Source organism: Athene cunicularia (genome assembly GCF_003259725.1).
Source record: "Athene cunicularia isolate RWA chromosome 3 unlocalized genomic scaffold, athCun1 chr3_part1, whole genome shotgun sequence".
In the NCBI taxonomy this organism is placed as follows: Eukaryota; Metazoa; Chordata; class Aves; order Strigiformes; family Strigidae; genus Athene; species Athene cunicularia.
In genome coordinates this window covers 111,439,600-111,463,821 of record NW_020799097.1, presented here as the reverse complement: position 1 = coordinate 111,463,821, position 24,222 = coordinate 111,439,600, and the positions used below count along the sequence as shown (strand labels likewise).

The 24,222-nt window shown below is 44.7% G+C and overlaps 1 protein-coding gene across 1 annotated transcript in view; it reads right to left on the bottom strand.

Moving 5' to 3' along the window:
- Positions 1 to 9,239: 9,239 nt before the first annotated feature.
- The window catches only part of BUB1 (BUB1 mitotic checkpoint serine/threonine kinase), a 15,477-nt gene continuing 494 nt past the window's right edge, over positions 9,240 to 24,222 (bottom strand). The window contains exons 2-21 of the mRNA XM_026844662.1: positions 23,743 to 23,849; positions 22,320 to 22,372; positions 22,025 to 22,215; positions 20,585 to 20,736; positions 19,894 to 20,228; positions 18,972 to 19,024; positions 18,309 to 18,446; positions 17,268 to 17,363; positions 16,527 to 16,617; positions 16,045 to 16,126; positions 15,197 to 15,377; positions 14,403 to 14,481; positions 13,743 to 13,948; positions 13,121 to 13,261; positions 12,367 to 12,482; positions 10,879 to 11,040; positions 10,515 to 10,672; positions 10,244 to 10,421; positions 9,897 to 10,003; positions 9,240 to 9,468 (exon numbers count right to left, since the gene is read on the bottom strand). Coding sequence (XP_026700463.1) covers positions 9,273 to 9,468; positions 9,897 to 10,003; positions 10,244 to 10,421; positions 10,515 to 10,672; positions 10,879 to 11,040; positions 12,367 to 12,482; positions 13,121 to 13,261; positions 13,743 to 13,948; positions 14,403 to 14,481; positions 15,197 to 15,377; positions 16,045 to 16,126; positions 16,527 to 16,617; positions 17,268 to 17,363; positions 18,309 to 18,446; positions 18,972 to 19,024; positions 19,894 to 20,228; positions 20,585 to 20,736; positions 22,025 to 22,215; positions 22,320 to 22,372; positions 23,743 to 23,849 — 2,822 coding nt within the window. The 3' untranslated portion in view covers positions 9,240 to 9,272. The remainder of the gene's footprint in view (positions 9,469 to 9,896; positions 10,004 to 10,243; positions 10,422 to 10,514; positions 10,673 to 10,878; positions 11,041 to 12,366; positions 12,483 to 13,120; positions 13,262 to 13,742; positions 13,949 to 14,402; positions 14,482 to 15,196; positions 15,378 to 16,044; positions 16,127 to 16,526; positions 16,618 to 17,267; positions 17,364 to 18,308; positions 18,447 to 18,971; positions 19,025 to 19,893; positions 20,229 to 20,584; positions 20,737 to 22,024; positions 22,216 to 22,319; positions 22,373 to 23,742; positions 23,850 to 24,222) is intronic.

Here is a 24,222-nt window from a genome sequence, read left to right as displayed (position 1 = left end):
GCACTCACACCCTTACACACCCCTTGTACCCCACACTCGCACCCTTACACCCCCCTTGCACCCTGCACTCACACCCTTATACACCCCTTGCACCCTGTGCTCACACCCCTACACCCCCCTTGCACGGCACACTCGCACCCTTACACCCCCCCTTGCACGGTGCACTCACACCCTTACACCCCCTTTGCACCCTGCACTCACACCCTTACACACCCCTTTCACCCTGTGCTCACACACATACACCCCCCTTGTACCTCGCACTCGCACCCTTACATCCCCGTTGCATGGTTCACTCACACCCTTACACTCCCCTTTGCATGGCGCACTCACACCCTTACACCCTCCTTGTATCCCACGCTCACACGCTTACACCCCCCTTGTACCCCATGCTCACACCCTTACACCCCCCTTGCACCCGGCACTCACACCCTCACACCCCCCTTGTACCCCACGCTTGCACACTTTACACCCCCCTTGTACCCTGCACTCACACCCTTACACCCACTTGCACCCTGTGCTCACACTTACTCCCCTGACCCTGTGCACTCACACTTTTCATACCCCCCTTGCACTCTACACTCACTCCCTTACATCACACATGCACACCCCTACATACACACCACGTGTACGCACACACCTTACCCATCCCTATGCACATCCTGTTGCACACTCGTCACGCTACTTGCACACACTTTACACGCACCGTGCGCTGTGCGCACACCCCTTACATCCCCGTGCTTTCCCTGCACGCACACACATTACACACGCCTGTACACCGCCCCTTGCACATGCACCACCCTGTGCATACCCCTTCCCACACATCTTACAGAGCACCCTCCTTGCACCACCCTGCACACCTGCTCCCTGCACCCCCAGTACACACCCCTGCACTGCACACCCCCCCCGCTGCACACCCCTTGCTCCGCACCTCGGTGCGAGGCTGTGGGTTCCTGGCGGCCACCCCGGCTCCCACGTGGTGCTGGTGTCCTGGCACAGGAGGGAAGCCGGCAGCCCTGGCAATCACTGTCACCCAGCAGCACCCAATTTTACCATGGAAGAAAAAAAAAAAAAGAAAGAGAAAAAAAAAACACAACAAACCACCCCGACCCAGCAGCCTCATTTACGATATGTTTTGCATGAACAATCACAATATTATTTTGTGGTGACTAACTCAAACCCGCGCCCTGGCAGCCGGGAGCTGCCAACCACAGCTTCCTCTGGCCCCGTCGCCCGTGCCGGGGAGCGCTGCCGGGCGTCCCGCCGGGGACACCCACCACACCCCACGCCAGCCCTGGGGTGCAGCCTCCCGCCCCCAACCCAAGAGCCGTGGTGGGGAAGCCTGGGCGAAGCTGGGAGCTGCTTGTGCCTCTGCAGCCGAAGCGTAGAGGACACGGCCCGGGCTGGTTTTCTGGAGAGGACAGCACAGGGAGGTGACCAGGGCCATGTGGTGCCATTATTTTCCTCTCCTCCAGCACGCTGCCACAGGTCGGGGAATGAGGCTCCAGGTAAAGTTGCAGAACAGGATGGTGTGGGGGGAGCACCACGGGGCACCCCGGCATGGCATGGGGACAGGAGCTGGTGCATCCTTTGAGCAGCAGCAGCATCACCAGCTGGAGGATAAACATGAGGAAGAACATGGCACAGTCACCCCTGGGGCTGAGCGCGGCTCATGCAGCAGATGCAGGGGTGGCACACGGACGCCCCCCTGGCCCACCCAGCATCCCCCTACCCCAGCTGCAGGCAGCCCCGTGAGCAGGCAGTGGTGCCCAGTGCTTCCCCAGCCCAAAACTGGGGGGATTCTTCTCTCTGGCCAACACCTCACCTTTCAACGCCTCGCCCCCAGCTACTGTGCAAGTGTTGACTTGTGCACAGAGCCTGAGGACAGTGCTGGCATCTGCTCCAACATCCAGCCCTTGCGTGAGTCAGTAAATACCCTTATAAAAACACAGATGTCCAACACTTTTGCTAACTCTGAGGGCGGCTGGTGCCATTCGCTTTCCTCCACTGCAAGGGAGGGAATTTTATCAGGGAAATGAAAACGAGCCTCGGTGAAACCCTGAGGAGCCCCAGCAAAGCAGCCCAGCTTTCAGCAGGCGAGGTGTGATGGCCCAAGATCTCGGCGAGCAGCCTGTGGCGCCTGGGGACATCTTGTCCCCCAGCTGCCACCACGAGGGTGTGCCTTTATCAGCCAAGTCTGGGGCTCCCCTGCCCTGCTGCTGCCACTAAGGCCACTGGTGCCGAGTCAGGCTGCAAGGGATGGCCCCGCTGCAAGCCTCCGGGGAACCGGCTCTACTCCTGCTGGACTTGGCAGGGCTTGAACGCCTCTTCCTTGCCATCCAAGCACCGAGATAATAAATGTGCTCCCAGCTTTTGGGGTGACCTTGCCCTCCGTGACGAGTGCCGCTCTGTCTGCTGGTGCTGGCACCTCTCTGCCACCAGTGAGAGCTAGGGAGAGCACTAATTTTTCTCAGTTCTCCAGGTGGCCCTGGCTCCCACAAGTTTGCACTGGGGCTGTAAACCATCCATTGCAGGAGGTCGCAGGGATGAAATTCCCTTGTCCAGCCCCAGAACAGCCTGCTGTGCAAGGGCCTGGGATGCTCCAACATGTGGATCTTGCCTGCTGCCGGAGCATCCCTGGGCACCCTCCTGGCAGCTACCCCAGCTCTGGCGGCTCTCTTCCCATCCCCTTCATGTTGCTCCAATAGCATGGGAAGGAAAAATGCCTGTGAGTGTTTGCACAGAAAAAAATAATGTGAGAAATTCATTAGGAAAACTCATTAGTGAAAAATCTGAAGGAAGGGACCAGCAGCAGAAGGGAAAAACTTGAGAGTCCCTCCTGCTGGGTTGGCAGCACCACCACCTTGCCACACTGGGGTCCTGTCTGTGAGGCAGAAGCAGGACTGAAAACTGGTTTGTGCCTCCTTCCCTGGACCTTTGGCAGCAGCACCCATGGCCCAGAGCCATCGTGGATCTGCAGGGGATCCTAAGTGCTTCCCCTGGGATTCAGGAGCCATCTGAGGCTTTGCCCCTCTGCTTGGGACCACAGCACACCCCGGGGGGCCCATGGCGCTGTGCAGAGCAAGAGGGGGTCGCTTGCAGAGGCATGAGGGCTGCTGCGGGGCACAGGGCCGGGAGGCAGATGCTGCATCTATTTTCTTCTCCTTGATCATTTTGGTTTCTGTGTGGGTGGCTCATGTGAACACAAAGGTGATGGGGAAAGCATTGTGCAAGAACAGCCCGTCCTTTCAAACACCTAAATTTAAGCCGGTGATTTTGGTGCGCTTTCAGGGCTCGTGTGTGCCCACAATTTTTTGGAGAGCTGGGACAGCTGCTGGCTTCACCCCCTCTTTCTCCAAGCGCCTTTTTGCCCCATGAATCATGGCACCAAGCCTCCTGGAACAAATCTGTTTCGACTTTGTCCTCATTCCTATTGTTGTGAACCATCTAAGAGGTATTTGCACTGAAGCCACATCCCTAAAGGTCATCTAATTTTTGTCAGTCCGGTGCAGTACTCATCAGCGGACATGGATGGAGAGAGATGGTTTGCAAACCCTCCTCTCACGGCTGCTTCGGTCCCTGCAGCTTCCATCCTCCAGTCCCTCACGGATGCGGGGTCAGGGATGCCACATCTCAGCCCTCCTCCTGCAGCACTCGTCTGCGTTAATGGCCAATTAGCAAAGCTCCCCTCGGACCCATGGGCATCCGCATCGCAGAGATGCCACCAGCCGTAGGGCACTTTCTTGTCTCCCAGATGGAAATTAGAAAGGAAGAATTGGAGGTGAGATGGAGAGGGATGAATAATGAGGATGGTGGGGATCGTGTGCTGCTGCAGCATCTCAGTCCCCCGGCAATGGCCAGTACTGGGTGGCTGCACCTCACGCCCAGCCCTCCCTCAGTGCTATCCCAGCAGACTGTCACAGCCACCAGGAAGTGTGTGGGGCGGAGTTATGGAGAAAAGGAGACGGTGTCTGGCTGGGGAGGAAGGACCCCGTAAGATGCACAGCCCCAGCAAGCTGAAAAACCCCTAGTAGCGCAAAGAAAAACACCCAAAACACCCCCACGCCCCAAGCAGCTGCTCACCAAAACCATTTTTAACTACAACACACCAACAGAAGAAAATAACTTCTTCTCCAACTCATTGTGATAAATGTTATTTCACTCAGCACTAGCAGATAAAATCAAGTTTAAGCCACATGCCTTAAATACCGAGGCTTTATCTGAGCCGGGTTTGGAGCCTGACCTTTACCGCGGTGCTCTGCTCTGCTGAGTGCCACCAGCTTTCAGCCCCGGGAGTGCGGGAGCAGAGATAGTACCCGAGGTGCCTCCGAGGTGGCATGAGGGCTGGGGAAGAAGAGAGAGGAGGGAGAGGAGGAGGTTTTCCTGGCCAGGGCTTGGGAGGGAGAGCTGGAGGGGCTCGGGGATGCCCGTTCAAGGTGGGGCGAGTGGGTGGCACATGTGGGTAACAGCAGCCTGTGCCGGGGCTGGCAGCTGGGCACAGATGTGGTGAGAGCAGCTGTGGGATGTGCACCGAGCTGCCACCGGGCTCAGGCACCTGCAGGTGACGTAATTAGAGCTGAAAAGCCCCAAATTCTGCCCACCTCGACCCCTCTCCCACCCAAAGGGTGACTCTGTTAGAGTGACGGGGCATCATTTTGCCGTGCCTTGGGTCCACATCCCCTGGGTTGGGCAGGGAACAAACCCGGGTCTTCTACCCCCCAGGTGAGCACAGTAAATTTAAAAAAACCAAGCAAAATAGAGACGGTATTCCTCCATCAGCTTGCTCTGTGTCTCTAGTGGCTACTATGAACCTGCAAAGGTTATATGTATATACACATATACAATAAGCATATAGCAATATAAGCAATAAGTTTTTTTTTTTTAAATATACATATATTTGTTAAAGACACATCTAAACCCTCTCTGTGCGGGATGTCGCTATTCTTCACCCATCCTCAGTGGTGATGGTGACATGGTGATGGACCAAGGGACAGCCCCATGGCAGCAGCCGCCTCTTCCGGAGTTCATTGTGACCCAAGAGGTCCCTGGGCCAGGGCAGCACCCAGGGTGGGGGAGGCACATGGCTTTGATTTACTGCTGGCCTGAGGTAATTTGTTACCTGGTTTAATGGGTATTTCGAGCTGGGTGAAGTTAGTTGTTGTCCATAATGGGCATGAGTGACAGTGCCTTGGGTGACATTAATGCCTCACCTGTACTGGTGCTTTGTTAGCATACATCTAATTAGTGAGGTGTCTGCAACTTTTAACAACCCCAAATTATCTTTTTTTAATGCCTTAAAAGTCGTGATTAAGAAATTTGGCCTCTGTTGAGCGAAAAATTGCCAGCGGCAAGGGCTCAGCCAGGGGTACATGGTGATGGGTTGCACCAGCAAGCAATGGAGGACCTGAGAGAGGAGAAGCCCCAGACCCTGGCAGGGGGCCCTGGCTCGTCACCAAGGCAGAGCATGATGGCAAAGGGTGAAAAGCGAGTAAACTTGGGTTTTCTGCAGAAGAAAAAGCGAGCCACCCACACGCCAGGAAATCTCTCCTCTCCGTGTGGGTGGTGGAGGCCCCAAGATGAGTTATCTCTAAAGGGCGACTCTGGGGATACCTAGAGATCTTCATCAGTGTGGATTCGGTGCGCACCGAGGAGGAAATATCAGTGTTGCCAGCTGGGGCTTTGGGTTTGTGTGGTGGTGTGTTTTTCAAAGATCTTTTTTAGCAACTCAATTTAAAATCAGTTAGAAAATAGGAGCCTTCACCCCACCCCAGGCCATCTCTCCATAGACCTGTCCCACGGCCATCATCTCACCTGGGACAGTTTTGCCCTTTATCCCTCTGCATTCCTGTGGGATGCTCATGTGAGGCGATGGCAGGAGCAGATGCCTGGCCCAAGGGCTTCTCTTTAAGGCTATTTAATGGAAAATAACAGGGCAGGGACAGCCTGAACCTGATACCTTAACAGCAGGGGCAGGCAGCATCCCTTTAGCCATCCCCACCAGCTACCCCATCTCAGACTTTCACTTCTCAGTGGGGCTCAGCTACAACACATAGCAAAACATGGTAAAATCAAGGCAATTACAAGCAAAAATCCCACTCAGTGCATTCCATGACTGGCATTCTCTGGGATGCTCTTAGGGTTGGAGCAGGATCAGGGCTTGCAGGCAGATAGGATGCTTGCCAAGTGAGGAGGGATGCATGATGAGTTACAGCTAACACCTATCTACATATATAACAATGTGAAACTCCTACGCCCACGTGAGCTCCTTCTCCACTTGTGGGGGGCTGACATTTAAACTGTAGAAGCTCACACCCAGCTGATGGCACAGCTGGTAGGGACACACCTGTACCACAGCCACTGCCGGAAAAAAAAGAATCACTACCCCAAAGTGAGGCAGGCAGAAATTAGCATTAATTAGGGGCAAACACACAGGTAAAAACTTCATTGTGCTTGTAACACAGAATTATATGCCACTCTGAAAAGTGCTCTCCATGTTAGGAGGAACTAAATATATATATATATATATATTTACTGTATATAAAAACTTGAAGCTGGCAGAGATTTTTGCCTAGACAGAAAACAGCTGGCTCCATCTTAGCTCATAAGAAAATTAAGGAGGAAGGGGAAAAAAGCAGCAACCCCAACACTGAATGTTTATATTTCCACCAGCTACAAGGAGGTTTCTCCAGCTGATCTGCCTCATGGTGCAAATTGCTACAGCTTACTTGTTAACCAGCTGCTTCGTATCAAACCCAAAGGCTTTTCCATATGTCACAGAAAGCCTAACAAGAGGCTAAGCAGGCTAAATTAAAGGGTAATTGGAGAGTTATTTGCCATAAAGGCAGGCAGAGGAGCCCCAGCTGCAGGAAGGAAACATCCCATGTTGCTGCAACATGGAAAAGGTTTTCCCAAAGCAAGGGAGGAGCAGTGCTGCTGGGTCTCATGAAACTGCAGGCAAGTAGACAGGCAGCTGTAGAGCCTAGGCATGCAGCACTGCATTAGATGGGAAGGCATCGATGGTCTGGGGCAGGTTTGCTGCCAGCACAGGGATTAGAGTAAGAGCCTGATGCGAGACTCAGGAGGAGCAGATAAATAAACAGTGTAATAGTGAATCACCCAAAGTGACACAGGTGCTGGGGTCACCACTCCTGCTGCCTTCACAGGCTTTTCTACTGTGTGGTTGGACTTATGAAAACCACCAAACAAGTGTTTCCAGTATCTCTGTACACAGAGCAGCCTGTGAGTCCTCACTGTGGCCCCTGGGCCAGAACAGCAAAACCTGTAAAAACCAACCCATCGGTCCCTGCTTGTGGTGAGACAGCATCCCCTGTCCTTCCTCAGCATCCCAGGCCTAGCCCCACCTACCCGACTGTTGGTCCTTTTTCAAGCTGAACAATCTAGGCAGAGGAAAAACACCCCTGAAATACAGTGAGGCAGGGGGATCTATGAAAGTCTGTTGTTTGTCTCCCTCCTGTGGATAGATGCACAAATAAAATTAATGCCCTCACCTCCCCCCAGGCGTCTGGTGATGAAACATCCTTTTTGCTATCTCTTTCAGAGGATTATAAAGCAGGGCACTACCTGAACACAGCTGTGAGCCCCTCTGAAGAGTGCTGCCACACCAGCGCTCTCCAGCTCCTCTGGAGATTAAGTCCACACGTTACTCGTATGCAGTTTGAGTGAGGAGTTGCTGGCAGCAAAGCCAAGCTGACAAAGTCTAAATGCCCCATTTTTGCGTGCCAGACACACGTTGAACACTGATTTCCCTGTGCAGTGTTGCTGGTTCTCGTCTCCCCGCGTACATTTCTTCACAAATCACCTCGGGTCCATTAACTCCTGGTTACAGCTCACCATTTCACCCACGGATGGGAAGGTCCTCAGTGAGGGAAGTATCTCAGTGCTGTGACTGTGTCGGCAATCCTGGCTCCTCAACAGCGTGCCGTGTCACCAACCATCCGTTATTCACTGTTTGTAAGGCACCAATGCAGAGCACCACCTTGGCTCCCAAGCCAAGGAAGACAGCCCAGCACGGATGCCGCCACAGAACTGGTGTGTTCAAGGCACCTGCTAGATTTTGGAGTTTGTAATTCAGGTAATTAGAGTTATTCTGATGTTTAACATTTGACAAAATAGCTATAATGTCAAGCCAACCTCATGCAAACGCAGCAACGATTCAGCGTGTTGGTGTATGGCCTCTGTAATTAAGAAAAGTTAACACAGATAAAAAGGAATAGGGGGCAATTTTAAAGGAACACTTTCCTTGCATTTGCCCACAGTATTTTCACAATATTTTGGTGCAGTAAGGGAAAACAAAACAAGCAAAAGGCAAATGGTTCAATTCCAGTCAGGAGATATTTGCCTCGTGCTTTTCCCCTTGTCTCCAATAATTGTGTTGTGGATGGTCAGAAGTGAATGTAACACAAGTGGCAAGTGTGACTTTAGTCCTATCTAATCTAAATCTAATCTGAAAACCTCAAGCTCCTGAGAGAAAGGGGTGAGCAGGAGGGCTGTGAATGTAGGAGTCCCAGACCCCAAAGAACTGCAATAGCAGCACTCTGAGTGCTGTTGCTCATCCGCACATTGATCACATCACTGTCTCAGAGCAGCGTTTCCTTCCATTCATTATCTGCAGTGGCTTTTTTGGGAAAGGCCTACAGAAAACCTGTCCTCCTTACACCTACTGACCATGGGTTTTCCCCACAATCGGGTGTAGAAAGATACACGAGTTCACACTCCTGTAGCCCACATGACACATGTACTATTCACATCCAAGCACTTCTTCACTTCTCTTCAAGAGATGCGGGAGTCTTCCACAACATCAGGGTTCTCAGTCTGGAATTCCATTCCTGCTTCCAACACTTCGCTCCTCCCCAGAGGCTCTGTTCACCGTTTTTCACATTGGGAAAATGAATCCTCAACACCTCAGTTACATGAAGGTCCCTTTAACGTGAATCATTCGATGGTCTTTTTCAAAAATGCCAGGGGAGGTTGAAAGGAATGACTGTCTGTACAATACTTTCTAACAGTTTTTTTTTCTCCTTAGAAATACACAACATTATAACAACTGTCTACAGTCTCCAGCGTGCCCATGCCTCCCAAACTGGAGAAGCTAAATTAACAAGTAATTTTACTGTCATCTTTTCACAAAAGCATAGAAAGATGCAATTTAGCATTCCTGAAGTTAAACCCAAGAATATTTATTTTTAAAAGAAAATTATTACAAAAAGATTTCACATTAATAAATGCCAGCCTCAGTAACTGCACAAACAAAATGCTTATTTTCGTGACCGTTTATGTTCTATGAGCAGCACAACAAGTCTGTTCCGAAGGAACTTTATTTCCTTTGCATATGATTTGCAAAATAAGTCCTTCAGCCTTTTGCGCATACCTCCTAGAGAAGGCAGGCTGTGGCAGTTTGGGATGTTTAGCATGCTCTCAAAGAACTCTTTCCACAGGTCAGCATTGGCAAGCCTGCAAAGGAACAAAAATGCCTCAGAAGAAATTGTAAATTCAAGCTGTTAAAATACTGTTTCCCATGTTTAACTCCCTCCCTCCCAAGTTAGTGGCTGGAGCAACTTTAGATAACACAACACAGCTTCCGTTGGGGCATGCTGCTTAGCGAACCAGTGGGATTTTTCCTCATTAGTTGTTTCCTCCTTCCACGCAGCAAGTAGCTGAGGATGCCAAGCAATTTGCTACATGCGCTGCTGAAACGCTTCCTGGGCTTAAGTTGGTGAGTTCTACAAAGCAGTTCCCATGCACTGAACTCAGTTTCCAGGGCATCAAGAAGTGCATACACAATACTGAAGGCTGTACAGAAACTAACTTCAAGCAAACCTGATACTAATGATGCATCTTTCTAGACAAGGGAAGGTTTTGAAAAGATTTTTGACACCAACCTTCTAAAGGCTCCTTCAGGCTTCCAGATACCGTTATCATTCTTCACTTGCATGTAGGTACCAAAAAGCATGCAGTATACCGTTGCTGCAATGCCAAAGTAGTCTGTCTAAACAAAGTATAAACAAGTTTCATATTAAAAATGTATTGAGACCACTAAAAATTAGCTGAAAAACACTCTGCGGAGCCAACAGGGCAAGCTCTGTAAGAGGGTTCAGGACTGCGTTTTTAAAGCAACAAGCTGAAGCTACAACTCTAGTGCCAAAGTCTAATATTTCACTGCTCTATTTATTTACATCAGATGCATGCAGCAAGCTCCGAGCATTCAGGTCTCTATGCAATCTTGTACCTGGTAGTTCCATGGTTTCTGTGTCAGCATTTCAATACACTGAAATCCAGATGTTTCACACTTTGCAGTAAATGCTGTTCCTTCAGGGAAGAGTTTCATGTCTATACTCTGGCCCAAGTCAATGAGCGTCAAGCCATGAGAGAGACTGTCTATGTCACATGTATCATTGTCCAGAAACCTTCAACCGTGACAACAAGAAGTGGTCATGTAAGTATCAAGGCTATGATATCATGACATGCTGGCATCTCAAGTAGCAAAGGGAAAGACTTGCCTTTCTCCAAGTATGAAATTGTCAGGCTTAATGTCACCATGAATGATTTTGCAGCTGTGGAGCTCTTCCACCATATAAAGAATTTTTACAGCAAAGTAGATTGCAAGTGCCTGTGGCATCACTTTTTCAGGAAGTTTTTTGTAAATATTTATGGCATTCTGTAAACAAAAAGATAGCAAAGAGCCATCATCTACACAGAAGCAACTTGACAGGGATTACAGGTCCATATTGATAAACACAGAATATGTTCACAATGAACATAAAGCCCATAAAGTTGAGAGTAGAGGAGACATCTGAATATTGTGATGTAATAGCACTCCAAAAAGAATACAGTTGTTCCAGAGCACAAGCTGATCACACTTACCAACAATGTTCCATAGTTGTACAGCTCACCAACCAAAATGCTTCCATTTTGAAAGAAATGAGCAGAATAAAAGTGGATATAGAGATGCTGTATACTTGGATTGAGCCTTTCTACCAGTTGTGTTGCTATGTAGAACTCCCAAGGATTGGCAGGCTTCTGGACCTGTAACCAAAAAGTTGAAAATCTATTAGCATTAAAAGCAGAAGTTGTTCTTATGTTAGTGTTTTTTTTTGTTTTTTTTTTTTTTTTTTTTTTTTTTTTTTAACAGCAGACTTGGCATTTTTCCTTCTGATCAAAATACTTTTATCTACAGTAATTAACCTCAGGTCGATACACTTAATGATTAATCCTCTTGAATCAAGACTTCAATTACACACCACAATTCCTCACTGGCTTACGCATTCCTTTGTGTTATTTCAAATGTCAGTCTTTCTGCAACATTGATGTTTCTGCTGGCAACAGACATTTTGTGTAAGAGAGAAGGCTTTTGAAGTCAAAACAGGAAAACCCTTCCAATTCCTTCCCTTAATACTTCCCCTGCTATGTTGAACACCTGATGCTTCAAAGTTTTTCAAACTTAAGTCACCTTTACATACTAGAAAGCATTTAGTTAATGTGTTACGCTAAAAAGATTTTTGCTGAAAGATTACATGTTGTAGAGGAGATCTGCAGAAAGATTACAAAGGTAGATCTGGAGTGGCTAAAGGGGTGTGTGTGTGTGTGTCAACATAACCACATAACCACGTTTCTGCCAGACTGTAGTAACTGTCCCCGTGCTCTCTCAGGCAGCAGCAGATGCAGGGGTGCACGACTTCATACAACCCTCTTGGGCTGAGCTGACCTTGCAGTTGCACAGACCTTCCTTTTGGCAGAAGGTCTGATGTAAACACATGTAATCATCTGTTGGTCATTCCTGCACTGAAGCAGCTTGGAAGAGAGGGCAGAGCAGAGGGAGCTGCTCAGTCTACAATCGCTGTCAAGACAAGTGCGTTTATTAATAAAACTGCTCCAAAAAGGTACCGCCCAGCAAAGTCTACATAATAGCCAGCTGTCAACAAACAGGCTGGCTGCACAAAGTGCAAAAGTGCTTGTGGAAAGCTAGTGGGCATGTATCAGGAACAGAGTGGCTCTGATTTTATTATCGATCCATGTATGTTTTCATTTGCTGTGGACTAAGAGCACTTGCACAAGTAGCTGCCTTTGTTCAGCCAAGGCAGGCAGCCTGGCTGTAATTCTTACTCTTTAGGATACTTGTGACTGCTTTATAAAAGAAAAGATGAAGAGACAAATCAAGAGGATAAATAACTTCCTATGTAGAATCAATCAGACGTCACAAAACTAAATCTGACCAAGGCATAAGGATAGACCAATATGCTTCTCTTCATATTTATAAATAAGAAAACTCAGCAGAATCCACCCAGGGTACGTGACTTTACTACAAGACTCCAGAATTTTCCAGCAGAGCTATTCTGAATCAACGCTACTTACCTTGAATGTTACTTTCTGATTGTTTCTAGGGTTACTTGCATCCAGAACAGAAGCTTGATACACTTGGGCAAAAGCTCCCTCTCCAACCAAGCAGTCCACGTGGAATGAACTGGAACCTTTTAAGAGATTAACATTAAGTTCTGCTTGCAAACTTCACAGAACAGACATCGCTACTCAGAGAAAAAAAAAAACAAAACACACACACACAAAGCACAAGACCACAATCCTATATAAGTTATTGCTTTAGCCCTCGTGCTAGCCTTTCTCTACAAGTCTCTTCTTGCTAGCCAGCCTTTCCATGGAATGAGCCTGTACTCACTCTTGAGAACAAGAGCGCTGTGAAGTGCCACATACTAAAAATCAGTGTTTCTATTATAGTCTGACTCTCTGGAAGTAATCAAATTCTAAAGTGCATTCCTTAAAAAGTAAACACTAATGTTTAAGTCATACAAGTATGTTGCAATTACTGTTGTGCAGATTTTGTTGACACAGGACTGCTGCTGTTCTATAAAAAGTTTGTCAGTTGTGTCACAGATTATGAGCAAAGGAAAACTAGGAAAATTCCCTAATCAAAAATGCTTAAGCTACAAAAGACAAACAAAAAACCCCAGGTCTAATTTCACATCTGAGGTTTAGATAATCTGGAAGATATCTGGATATACACTCAAATAAACCAAAATAGAAAAATAGTTCAGAGGTTCCCAGAAAAACTTCAAGATATGCTTTAACATGAAATGTTTGAAGTAGCTCTTACCAAGTGAGAGTTCAGCCTTCAGTTTGATGAACGGAAGAGCAGATTTCCATTCAAAGTAGTTGGCATAGGTGTGGAGTGGTTTAGGAAGCTCTGATAAGAATTTGCAAATCAATTCCTTATTCCAAGGGTTCTCAACAAGGACTTCATGGAAAGAAGAAAAACACTTAAGCTATAAGAAAAGTGTCACTTCAAAGAGGTAATACAAGCTTACACTTGAATGAGTATCACTGATTTAGCAAAAAACCTCACAAAAATCAAAGAGGGATAAGTATTGCTCTATTTTGACAATCCAGCTTTTATACCTCTGTCTTTCCTGCCAAAGTCACCCAGAAAGACAGAGGTTTCTGAAGTATTTGAGCCTCAGAACTAGCAAAGAACCCTTAGGCACTCCCATGTACTCCTGTATTTCAGAATATCTTGGCATCACATAATACAAGTAACTACTCCCACACTTGTCCTTCCTTATTTCACTTGTACATATGCAGTGACCTTGCAAGGAGCTGTGGGACAGTTTGCTCACTGCAGTGACCATCTTCACGTTGGAACAATGCACTGCTGGAAGAACATGACACTTCTTCGGTCTCAGACTTGATGGAATAAAACTGTAGGCAATGCTCTGTACCTGCAGCTCTAATGCTCTGGGCTGTCCTGTCGTGCCCAGCTCCAGACAGCTTTTTGTGGGAAATTTTGTCCGCCCCAACAGACAAGGAATATTCAGTTTTGCTCACGGCAGTCTGCTCATGTAATCTTTGAGAAGCAGCTGTAGCAATTCCTTGAATTCCATTTCCTTGTAGTTCTCCTTCTTTTGCAATGTGTTCAGAAGCAGGGCTATGTATTTAAAGCAAAATATTAGACAGTACTGCCATAGTATTTTTGTATCTTCAGCAAGCAAAAATGTGTCAAATGTCCATGCTTGTGACCTTGATCATAGCCAACATTAAGATTAATAACATGGACATTTCTTAAGAAAATAAGATTTAGTCATATCAGGCTATCCATTGTCTAATAACTTTCAAGTTCATTGGCCAACAAGTTCAGCCAATATTGAAAAGAAAGCAGTAGTTCTCTACACACAGCCATTACAATTTTTTTGTCAATTAACTCTTAATTTAAATGTGTCAGAAAAGTCACAGGAGCGCTTTTAGAGGCATTACCACCACACCCAGGTTCATGTAACTCTACAAAGCAGTCAGACACAAATCCATATTACTTGGAAAACTTGAGTCAAGAACAGCATAGCAGACCTGCCAAGCCTTAAGAATCTCAGCAAGTCATGACATACCTTAGCTTCTTAGTTTGTGTAGGCTTGTGCAGTTCTTCAGAAAAATCCAAATCCATTTGTGGCAAGTCATCCCCACAGGCTGAACAAAGGGAGTAGCAACAATAGCAAACGTTAATTTTCCCCAAAGGCAAGCACATTTAGAGTATTCTTCTATTTCCTGGAAGTGTTGAAGGCCAGGCTGGATGAGGCTTTGAGCAATGTGATCTAGTGAAAGGTGTCCCCGGCCCGTGGCAGGGTGGTTGGAACTCTATAATTTTTAACGTCCCTTTCAACCCAAACCAGTCTATGATTCTTACCCAGACAAGGTTAAGACACACTGCAGCTGTGAAAGCTGATAAGGTATCACAAAAAGCTAGAACTGAATAAGCCTATTTTAAAATATATGAATAAAGATAATAGCTCAATTTCTTTAGGGACTCTATTGCAAGACTAAACAGGGGCAGACAAGCATAAATGTGCCCCCAGAAGAAGAAAGTCCTGGGATTCAGTCAATTTTTTTTACTATTTACAGCCCCTTGGAACAGTTCAGAACAGCAGTTCAACAGCACAGTCAAAGCCTCTCTTGTTCCTTTCTACCTTCTCTTATTCCTCCAAGTAAAAATTCTTGGAAAGCTTCTGTGCTGGGCCAGCCCATGCTCCCAGCTGCTCATCTGCAAGGAACGTGTCCTCAGAAGTAGCAGCAGTGGGAGCCATACCTATGTGGTATTTGGCAAGGTCTGCAAGGTAACCAGGGCACAGAAATGGAGTTATGCAGTACTAGATTAGATGCTCTCAACCTGAAGTAGTTATTTTACCTTTGTCCTCCAAAGCTTGTCGCAAATGTGCCGACAGGTAGTTAAACGGTGTTGATACAAGCTGGGCAGCTCGTGCAAAGTCTCTTGTGTTGTTTGGACTAGGAGCTAACGTTTTACTACTGCTGGGTACATTCCACACCGTATAATCATCCCTCAACAACTCCAGTGTCCCTGTTTCTTCCTAAACAGAAAAAAACCATAAAGATTTAAAAGTAAGCTATCAAAACTATCCTACCAGAGCTGCAGTGTAACCTACCAGCAGCCTCTGCAGTCAGTTTCAATTGAGTGTGCATGTACCAACTTACAGTATTAGAAAAAGAAAGGAATGGCAATATAACCTAAATAACAGGTTTACATAGTTTTGTATCAGACCTGAATGCTGGCAATAAACAGTATCACAGCAAAATGCTAGACAGCAGAAGTCTGAAAAAGCTCATCTCAGTACTTAGTGATCACTTATTATCTAAGCAGCCTGAAGATTTATGCATCTCCTTGGCTATGAAAACTGTTAGGCAGTTGGAACTGTTAGTTATTGGAACGTGAAGTGTTGCTTGCTGCCTGTGCTTCCTCCCTCAAACAGATGCCAAATCCATCCATAAACTGCAGCCAGATTTGTTCTAGAAGTCTCCACTATCAAGCTCCTAGAAGTTCTGTGAAAACTAACAGCTGAAAAAGTTCATCCCGTTGTCAGGAAATGGGAAAGAGTATCTAGACTTCAGCTAGGTATCATTCATAAAAATATTGAAGGACTGGGATAGAATAAAGGTAAATACAACTACCTCCAATATCCCCTATAAAGATGTAACCTATTTTCAAGGCTGATTCATGCAACGAGATCAAACACTTACTTCTGTGCCTGCTGTACAGTCAGCCAAGGGACGTTCTCCAATAGGTCTGAGCTCTTCTGGCTTGTTTTTACGCTGTGGGATCCTGACAAAACAGATAGCTTAGAATAGCTTTTCCCCAAGAACTTTCCCAGGCAGACTGATCTTAACAAAGACGACTTGGTTTGAATTTTTATTTTTAAAATTTGTTTAAAGAATTCTATTTGCAGATACTTAGAGAAGTTGCAGTAACTCAAAGAATTAGCTATCCACACTTATCCAGAAAATTAAGCATCTCAAGCACACTGTCCAAACAGGAAAGTTGCGCAACTCCACAGAGAAGCAACTACAGCTTTCTCATGCCACTTCCACACAGCTGCTGGTGATTGTATTCAAGCCAATCATGATACTGCAAATAAAGTCACAGCAAAATTACATGGAATAGAATCAATCCTATATTTAATTCTTAATAAAATGAACTCAGCTGTTACTTTTTTCCTCCTTACCTGCTGTTCTCTTTTTCATTCTCATCTTCAAAGATAGAAAATGCAGGCATGACAGGAGCAAGAACATTAGTTTTCAGGCTTCCATCAGGCTCTTAAAAAGAAAAGATAACCAATATCATCTTCACTCAATGAAGATTATAAAATTTTCACACCTAACCAGAAATGATGTTCATGGTTGCATCCAGCTAGACCAGGAGCATTCTCAGAACTGCCACTCAAATCAAATTTCCTGTAAGCTCTGGGAAATGGAGAAGATTTTTCCATCTCAAAACTGGCCAGGAATACAGAAGCCTTATTGGTTGCCTCTGTCCAGTTGTGAAAAATCCCTGTGCCTGCTGTTGTAAGCCACTGCTACTGCCTGGTTTTCAGACAATTTTAACTTGCAATAAGCTGGCAGTTCAGATACTCACACCCAGCCTGCAAAATATTTTAGAAAAAAAGCTTTGCTCATATGTACCAGCAGCACCCTTTTCAAAGTTAGGGTTTAAATACCAAAGAAGTCTCTACAGAGAAGCAACATATTTAACACATACATTAATAAGCCTGCTAACAGTGAAGTGCTTCTGCTGTTCTCAAATGTGCATCAAAAGCCTGTCAGTAAATTAAATTAATTATCAGGAAAGAAGTGGCTTCTTCACACCTAATCAAACAACTACTTACCTCAGCATTATGAGCACTGGTGGAAGGGGTAAACAGGAAATAAAGGAGTGAAATATCATGGACGGAAAAATTAGTACTTACCACTTTTTCTGCAAAAGACTTCAAATTGCTCCTCGCTTTCCTCAAGAGTAGATGGCTCAGGCAAGATGGGCGTTTGAAACATATCCATGAGAAATCCTAAAAGAAATTAAAACCACAAGAATATCACCCCCAGTAAAAGAAATGATATTTCATTGTGTATCAAATTAAATTTTTATTTATCAAATACCAATAACCAATTACTCCTTCACATTGCATTTGAACACTCCAGAACAAACACAGGGAGATCTGACTTGGCCAACACATACTTGTTGGCAGCATGGCCTTTTAAATTTTTTTCCTCTTCAAGATGAGATTTCAAGTTCTCCTAAAGGAGCAAATTCTCCTTTAACCTCTGAGATATTTGGAAAACTAATGAATATCACAAGCTTTTTTTTTTTTCTTTTTATAGGTATATATTCAGCTGCAGCAGTTTGCTACACGTTAGTTGTTAATGGGCTTAACTATCAAAACCAGAAGAACATGGCAGAAGAGTAAGAGAGTAATATAGCATCAGGATATTACTACTCCACATCTGACATCAGAAATACAATTACAATTTCCCTTTTAGGATTTTGGAAACGCAATGTTTAGAATTGGCGTTAAATAACCAAAGCCTTTTGCATAAGTTGCCCTCGTCTCAGCTTTGGGGGAAGCTCAACATCAGTTGATTTATTATCTTCCTAACAGTCATCCACATTCATCTGTCATAGGTCTTCATCTCAGAAACAGGAGTCTCCGACAGTACTGGCAAGAGCGACTCTGAGAACATGCTGCCCAACAATGCCTGGCAGGTGTATCACCAGTGACTAACAGTTTACAGGATGTAGCTGCTGGGATGTTATTAAAACACCTATTTCTGGTCAAAAGCTTTGGGTCATCCAGACAATTGCAAAAAAAAAAGTACCAATTTATTTTCCTCTTTGATTGAATGGTGCATGTGCCCATCAGTAGATAGCCTCCTTGTATATTCAGCTCCACTAAAATTACTGGGTGAGATCACATTGACTCCAGTGGAACCAGCATGTTATTCCAGACGCTTACCCAATGCTTCCTTCGTATGAACTGTAGGCGAAGGTTGCACTTTGAATGGTGTTGCCTGTGTTGCTCCTCCCAGTGACGTGTTTGGGGTAGCTTGAGAAGCGTTTCCAGAAGCAAAGGAAGAATTTCCAACTCTAGATGCTAGAAAAGAGAACAGCAAGATAATTTCTGAAGTAGCCTGGGATTGTTTATTAACATTTCAGTAGCTAGCAAAATGTTAGTAAGAGAAGTAAACAAGGTGAGTAGCAGAATAAGAGCCCAGAATTTTTGGGAGATATTTTGGCCTGTTCAGAGATCTGCTTGGCAGATTCCTGAGGGAGACTGCCCTGAAATGCAAGAGGGACCTTGAACAGCTGGGTGGCCTCTGAGGACTCCATCTTCAATTCCCAGGAATGATCCGTTCTGACAAAAAGTCAAGCAGATAGGAAGGCAGCAAGGACAGACTGCGAATTTCTGACCGAGCTCAAACAAAAATGAATTGCACTGAAGGTGGAAACAGGGACTGGCTCCATGGAAGGGAATATACAGACAGTGACCAAGCATGCAGGGATGGAGCTAAAGTCAAAAAGCTTAGCTAGGGTTTGAATTAGTAGCCACATCCTATTGATACCCAGCAGTAACAGTCATACCAGTAGCGCCAGTCTCTAGAAAAACTGGGATCATTACCTTCTTTCACGTCCACAGAAGTAGTTAGTCTAGTGGATCTCTTGTTAGGGTGCCTTCAAAGGAAAGATTAAGAAGTTAGCTTGAAGTAAAAGCTGTTATTTAAATTCCAGCTTCAGTTCAGGACTTAGCAGTACTGCACTCTAAGCAGTAAGGAGGCCTTTCCCAGTCTAGAACAAAGGAAACATCCCAGACAGACAGCAACTATGGAGCATATTTTTTTTTTTTCCCCTCATGAATGACTCCTTTTAGTCACACAAAGGAAGCAAGTGAGAGATCCTTTAGAATATTATTACAGACTGCTCCCCAGGAAGTTTCTCATACAGTTGCCAATAGGTATAAAACCAAAAGGCAGCAGACTTGTTTAAAAAGGTTAAAATGCAGGCATGAAATACAGCATTGGATACAGCTTGCCTCCAAGTAACTCCATGAGTGAATGACAACTGGTCCCATTTCCTCTTGTTGGCCAAGCTTAGCCATGCTTGCTTTGCTGACCTAGGTTTCTCCCTCTGACCCCCAATTTTGTTTTCTGTATTAGCTAAGTTACACAAGCAAGAGGGAGAAGATTAATACGCACTTTTTTTCCTTCTCTGGAGACCTTTTTGGCCAAGATGTAACATATGGGATCTGCGTGGACTAAGCATATCCTGTTGTTTATTTCAGGCATGCCAGGGACAGCAAAGCTCAATTACTTAAGTTACACACTGAATTTCCTCTTAGTTATTACAACTGAAAGACAGGGTTAAAGGCATTAAAAACTGAAATAAGGACTGTAAGTTTGATCTATGTTTAAATATTGGTTGCCACTGGCTACTTCAGATTACTTTTTCTTTCATAAGAGGAAGAGCCTTTTTTTAAAGTTAATTCTCAGCAGAAGTGACCACTGAACAATTTGCAGAGCAAGAATTAGCCTGTTTATACATACTGTTCTCCAGCACTCCAGTTAAGAGCTGAGTCAGGATGTGGCTGTTCCTGAGCTGAAACATTATTGAATGGAGGGTGTAACAAACTGTTCTGGAGTTCTCCAAGCTCTAGCTGAGTTTTGACCACACCCTTCTCATAAGGTGCTTCCCAAAGGGAGGTTGATATCTTCTGGCAGCCAGGGGGTTTCACTGACTGCAGTGTAAGAGCAGCAGCAGATAAGGTACTTGATTGAGGCTGGTCTGGCACCAGACTTTGGGTGTTTTGCAGATCTGAGTTTTGACAAGATGCCATCTGGTTCTGCTGTAGAGCTGCACTGGGTGTCACATGTGGATGCACCTTTAGAGATGAGAAATGCTCTTTTACACTCAAACATACCCCCCCCCAAGTATAGCCATTGCCATTTTCCCTTTTATTTCTGCATAACTACAACAGTTTTTCATGCATAAGAGAACTTTCATATGCAACTAAACCTAAACTGCAGAGAAGCAAAAATGAACTTTAGGATTTAACAATTAAAATATATGTCATCAAGTACTTAAAGTTATGCCAGGTGTCTATACTAGTCAAGTATGGCAGCCTGAACTTCCAGATTTGGTTAGCGACCTACTCTGGTTACTGTCTAAAGCATGGTTAAATTTTTTAAGTTCATGTTAACATAAGACTGTTCCTGTTGATCACAGTACATAACATACCACTGTCTTATTTGGTTCAGCTGATGTTGTAGATGCTGGTTCCAGTCTAGTTTCCTCCAGGCTTTTGGTGAGCTGTTCCAGCTTCTGCTGAAGGGCTTGCAGTTCAAGGACAGCTGACTCTTTTTTCCTTATGGAATCTCTCTCTTCTTCTTCTAAGGATTAAACAATGATATTGAGACATTTAATCAGAATCCAAATGAGTTTCTCAACACAGACATTACAAGCTCCTTGAATTTAAAATGTGTATATATATATATATATATATATATATATATATATATATATATAGTCTGTGCAACTGCAGGACAACACTCAGATCTAGAGGTATAAGTTTGGGAGAGCAGATACTTCCCACATGACCCACTGTGCCTAACCTCTCAGTCCTCATCCCTCAGGGGAGGGCTACACACACTATCTCAGTGCTGGCCTAGCAACCAGCAGCAGCTTTAAGGCTTTTAGCAGTTAGTTCATGGGCTAGCCTACCTCTCATCTGCTGTGACCATGGTGCCAGGCTCAACCACTTTTTTTAAAAATGCATTAGCATCACCCCTCCTACCGAACCTCTCTCTTTTCCCCTGACTACAATTTATCCATTTCTTCCTTTACCAAATGAGATAATTAGTTCTTTTGTCCAGCAACATTCCCCAGCAACTTTTCTTCTCCCTTCCTATAAACGGTCAGATACACAACTAACTCACTTCTGAGCAGCTGCTCTATTTGCACTCAGTGGTTTTGCTTCTCCAAGACTTGTCTATTTGAAAGACCACCTACTTTTTCTCCAAAATGTCATCAATTCAGCAAAGGTATTACCTCGAATTACAAATTTTGCCTTTTCTATGCCTTGAGACCATCCCAGCTACAAGCACAACGTTGCTGACTAATACAAGGGGCATACCACACCTACATTGGCCAAAGAAGGCCAAGTGAAGAGAGTGTCAACTCTTCACTGCAGGATGCTTTTGACTGACTTGTGTCAAGGAGAAAGTGTGGCATCATACATAACCATACAACTGTTCAAAGCATGCTCTGCGCTCTCTGATTATAGCCTACTGATAGGACCCCAAGATACTCTCAAACTTGAATTACAGGTGGCAGAGCGTCGCAGCTAGAGCTCACATCACAGTAACTAGTGCTGTCAAGAGCTGCTCACACTTTCCTCCTGTTTCCTCAGAAGAAACACCACTGTCTATAAAAATCTAGGTTTGAAAGGACAAACCCAAGGGATGAGCTTAAACAGTAAATAGTGATGTCAGTCGTTTGGCATGTTACCCAATGTTTCCAAGCTCACCCCACCCCGTTTCTGTACAAGGATGCTAACTTGGACTTTGAGAAAGTTTTCATGCTTCAGTAGAGAGGTTAAATAAATGAACACAGCCAAGTACTAGTTTTTCAAGAATATGAGAATGTTTCTGAAATAGCTAGAGAGAAAGAGAAGAATACCCCATTCTTGCTGTCTTCGGAGGCGCTCATATTTCTTGAAGTATCTCTTGGCTCTGAGCTCCTCAAATGAAAGTTCAGAGTCTTCACATACGAGCAGATTTTTATCATACATTGCAATCTGCTCACATTCAACAACAGTAGATGACGACTTAGGATGAACTTCAGATTTGGAGACGTATGTAACATACTTTCTGTGAGGAAAAACAAAAGAAAGCTCTATTCAAGTTTATTTGATTTATTCTGGGATTATGTTAATTCTCCCACAGTGTGACTTTAAAAAAACCCAGACACTTACACTTCTTCTCTTCTACCAGAAGAGCAGGATTGAATACCAGCAGAATCAGGATCCTAAAGCAGGGCAGAAGAAATAAAAAAATTCCAATATTATAGTTAACCACTCATTTTGACAAGAACAGCAACTGGGAAGCCCCTAATATTTAATTTTGATTGAAGAGATGACATTTCAGACCACTAGAATGGAAAGAGAGCTCTACAAGTCATCAGAGCCTGAAGAAGTTCATCCCGAAGAATCATCCTGTTTGCTGTAATCTCTGAGCACTTTTGGAAGATGAGAGAGATCCCAGAGAACTGAGACAGATGTAGTTCTGGAAATTGCAGTCCAGAAGGACAAAGAACTAGTCAACCAGATAGTTTCTATTTTAAAAAACAGGAATGTTAAGTTATAGATCACTTGGGTTTGTTAAGAATAGATTGGGTGGCCACATCCAGTTTCTTTCTTTGACAAGCTATCCAACCTCAGTGCTACAGAAGAGGCAGCAGACACAGTCAGTTTTAAGCTCTGTTCCATCACCCAAGAAATCTTTCCATATCTGCCAGTTTGGTATTGCCTGAAGAGCCATGAGCACTTCAGAAAACAGGACCAAGTTGAGAAAGGTTACATCAGTTTCCCACTTGAAGTCTTACAGTCTTTAACGTCGCCCTCCGTTCACCTTTGACTGGATCAGACTGTGATGAATTGTTACTAGCTTTGTCAAACCTCAAAAGACTGAGAGTGCTGCATTCCGGTACTTATCTGCATTACAAGAAATATGTTTTCTTTTTTTGGTTGCTTTATTGTGAGGAAGGAGGTGAAAGAAGATAATTACAGGGTGATGGGATTTGGACTGTGAAGTTAACTTAAGATCTCCATGCAGTATGAGAAAAACCTCAGCTGGGACTTGCTAAAGCCTGACCTGGCAACCTACATGGGGGCTAATGAACTGTGACAGTCATCTAGTTATTGCCTGTTTCAACAGAGTGACTTCTGTAAAAAACTACCATCCCACTGAGGGCCAGCCTGGAAATTTTTCTTCTGCCTCTGGCATTATCTTCTATACATTCTTAGAGAGAGTATTTAACAAGTAACTTGAATTTCATCAAAATGCAGTGTAGGCAATTTCTAAAAAGCATTGAGTGGCACAGAATCTATTGATCTTCTTATTCTTCCAAAGAATGCTAACCAGGTGGATGGATCACACTCTCTCTGTGATTCTGGAAATGTGTTGAGTGACTAAAAACGGTCCCGATACTTCCTAATTGAGATATTTCTATGAAGATGTTACTGATGTTTTTATATTGTAAGCATCACATTTTTGATATACAGCAGATACACAGAATATTTTATCTTTCTTACTCAGTCAAGCTCATCAATCTAAACTTTATGTGAGGGCTCCACATTTTTCCCACAATGTCTAAATTGCTTATTAATAATCATTTACCTGAATTTTGCAAGCGTACACTGGGTCATTAAGATTTGAAACACCTTTTTGAGGAGCCATTTGATTTGCAGCATGCGAAGTTTGAAGCGGTTTTAGAACAGCAGCACCTGGGACAGATAACATAGGTTTGCATTAATGAACAGAAATTATTTTCTCAGGTATTAATTTCTATTAACTTTAAGCATTAGAAAACTAATACCTCATTTTGAATATACTCCCCTTGAGAATTTTAAATATAGCCAAGAAAACAGGAAAAAAACCCCTGTTTCTACAGGAAACATTTACTTCAGTGACAAAACTCACTGATCAGAGTACAAGATTCATCTAATTGAGCTACGGCTCACAGGCAGATGTCTTTAGTCTCACCTTGCAAAGGAGGGTTCCGAGGATCATAATTCTGCAGCCAGCTAAATTGCAAGAAACGTCAGTTATTATCATTAAGTGATCCGTCCCTCATTTCTTCCCCCCCCCCCCCCCCCC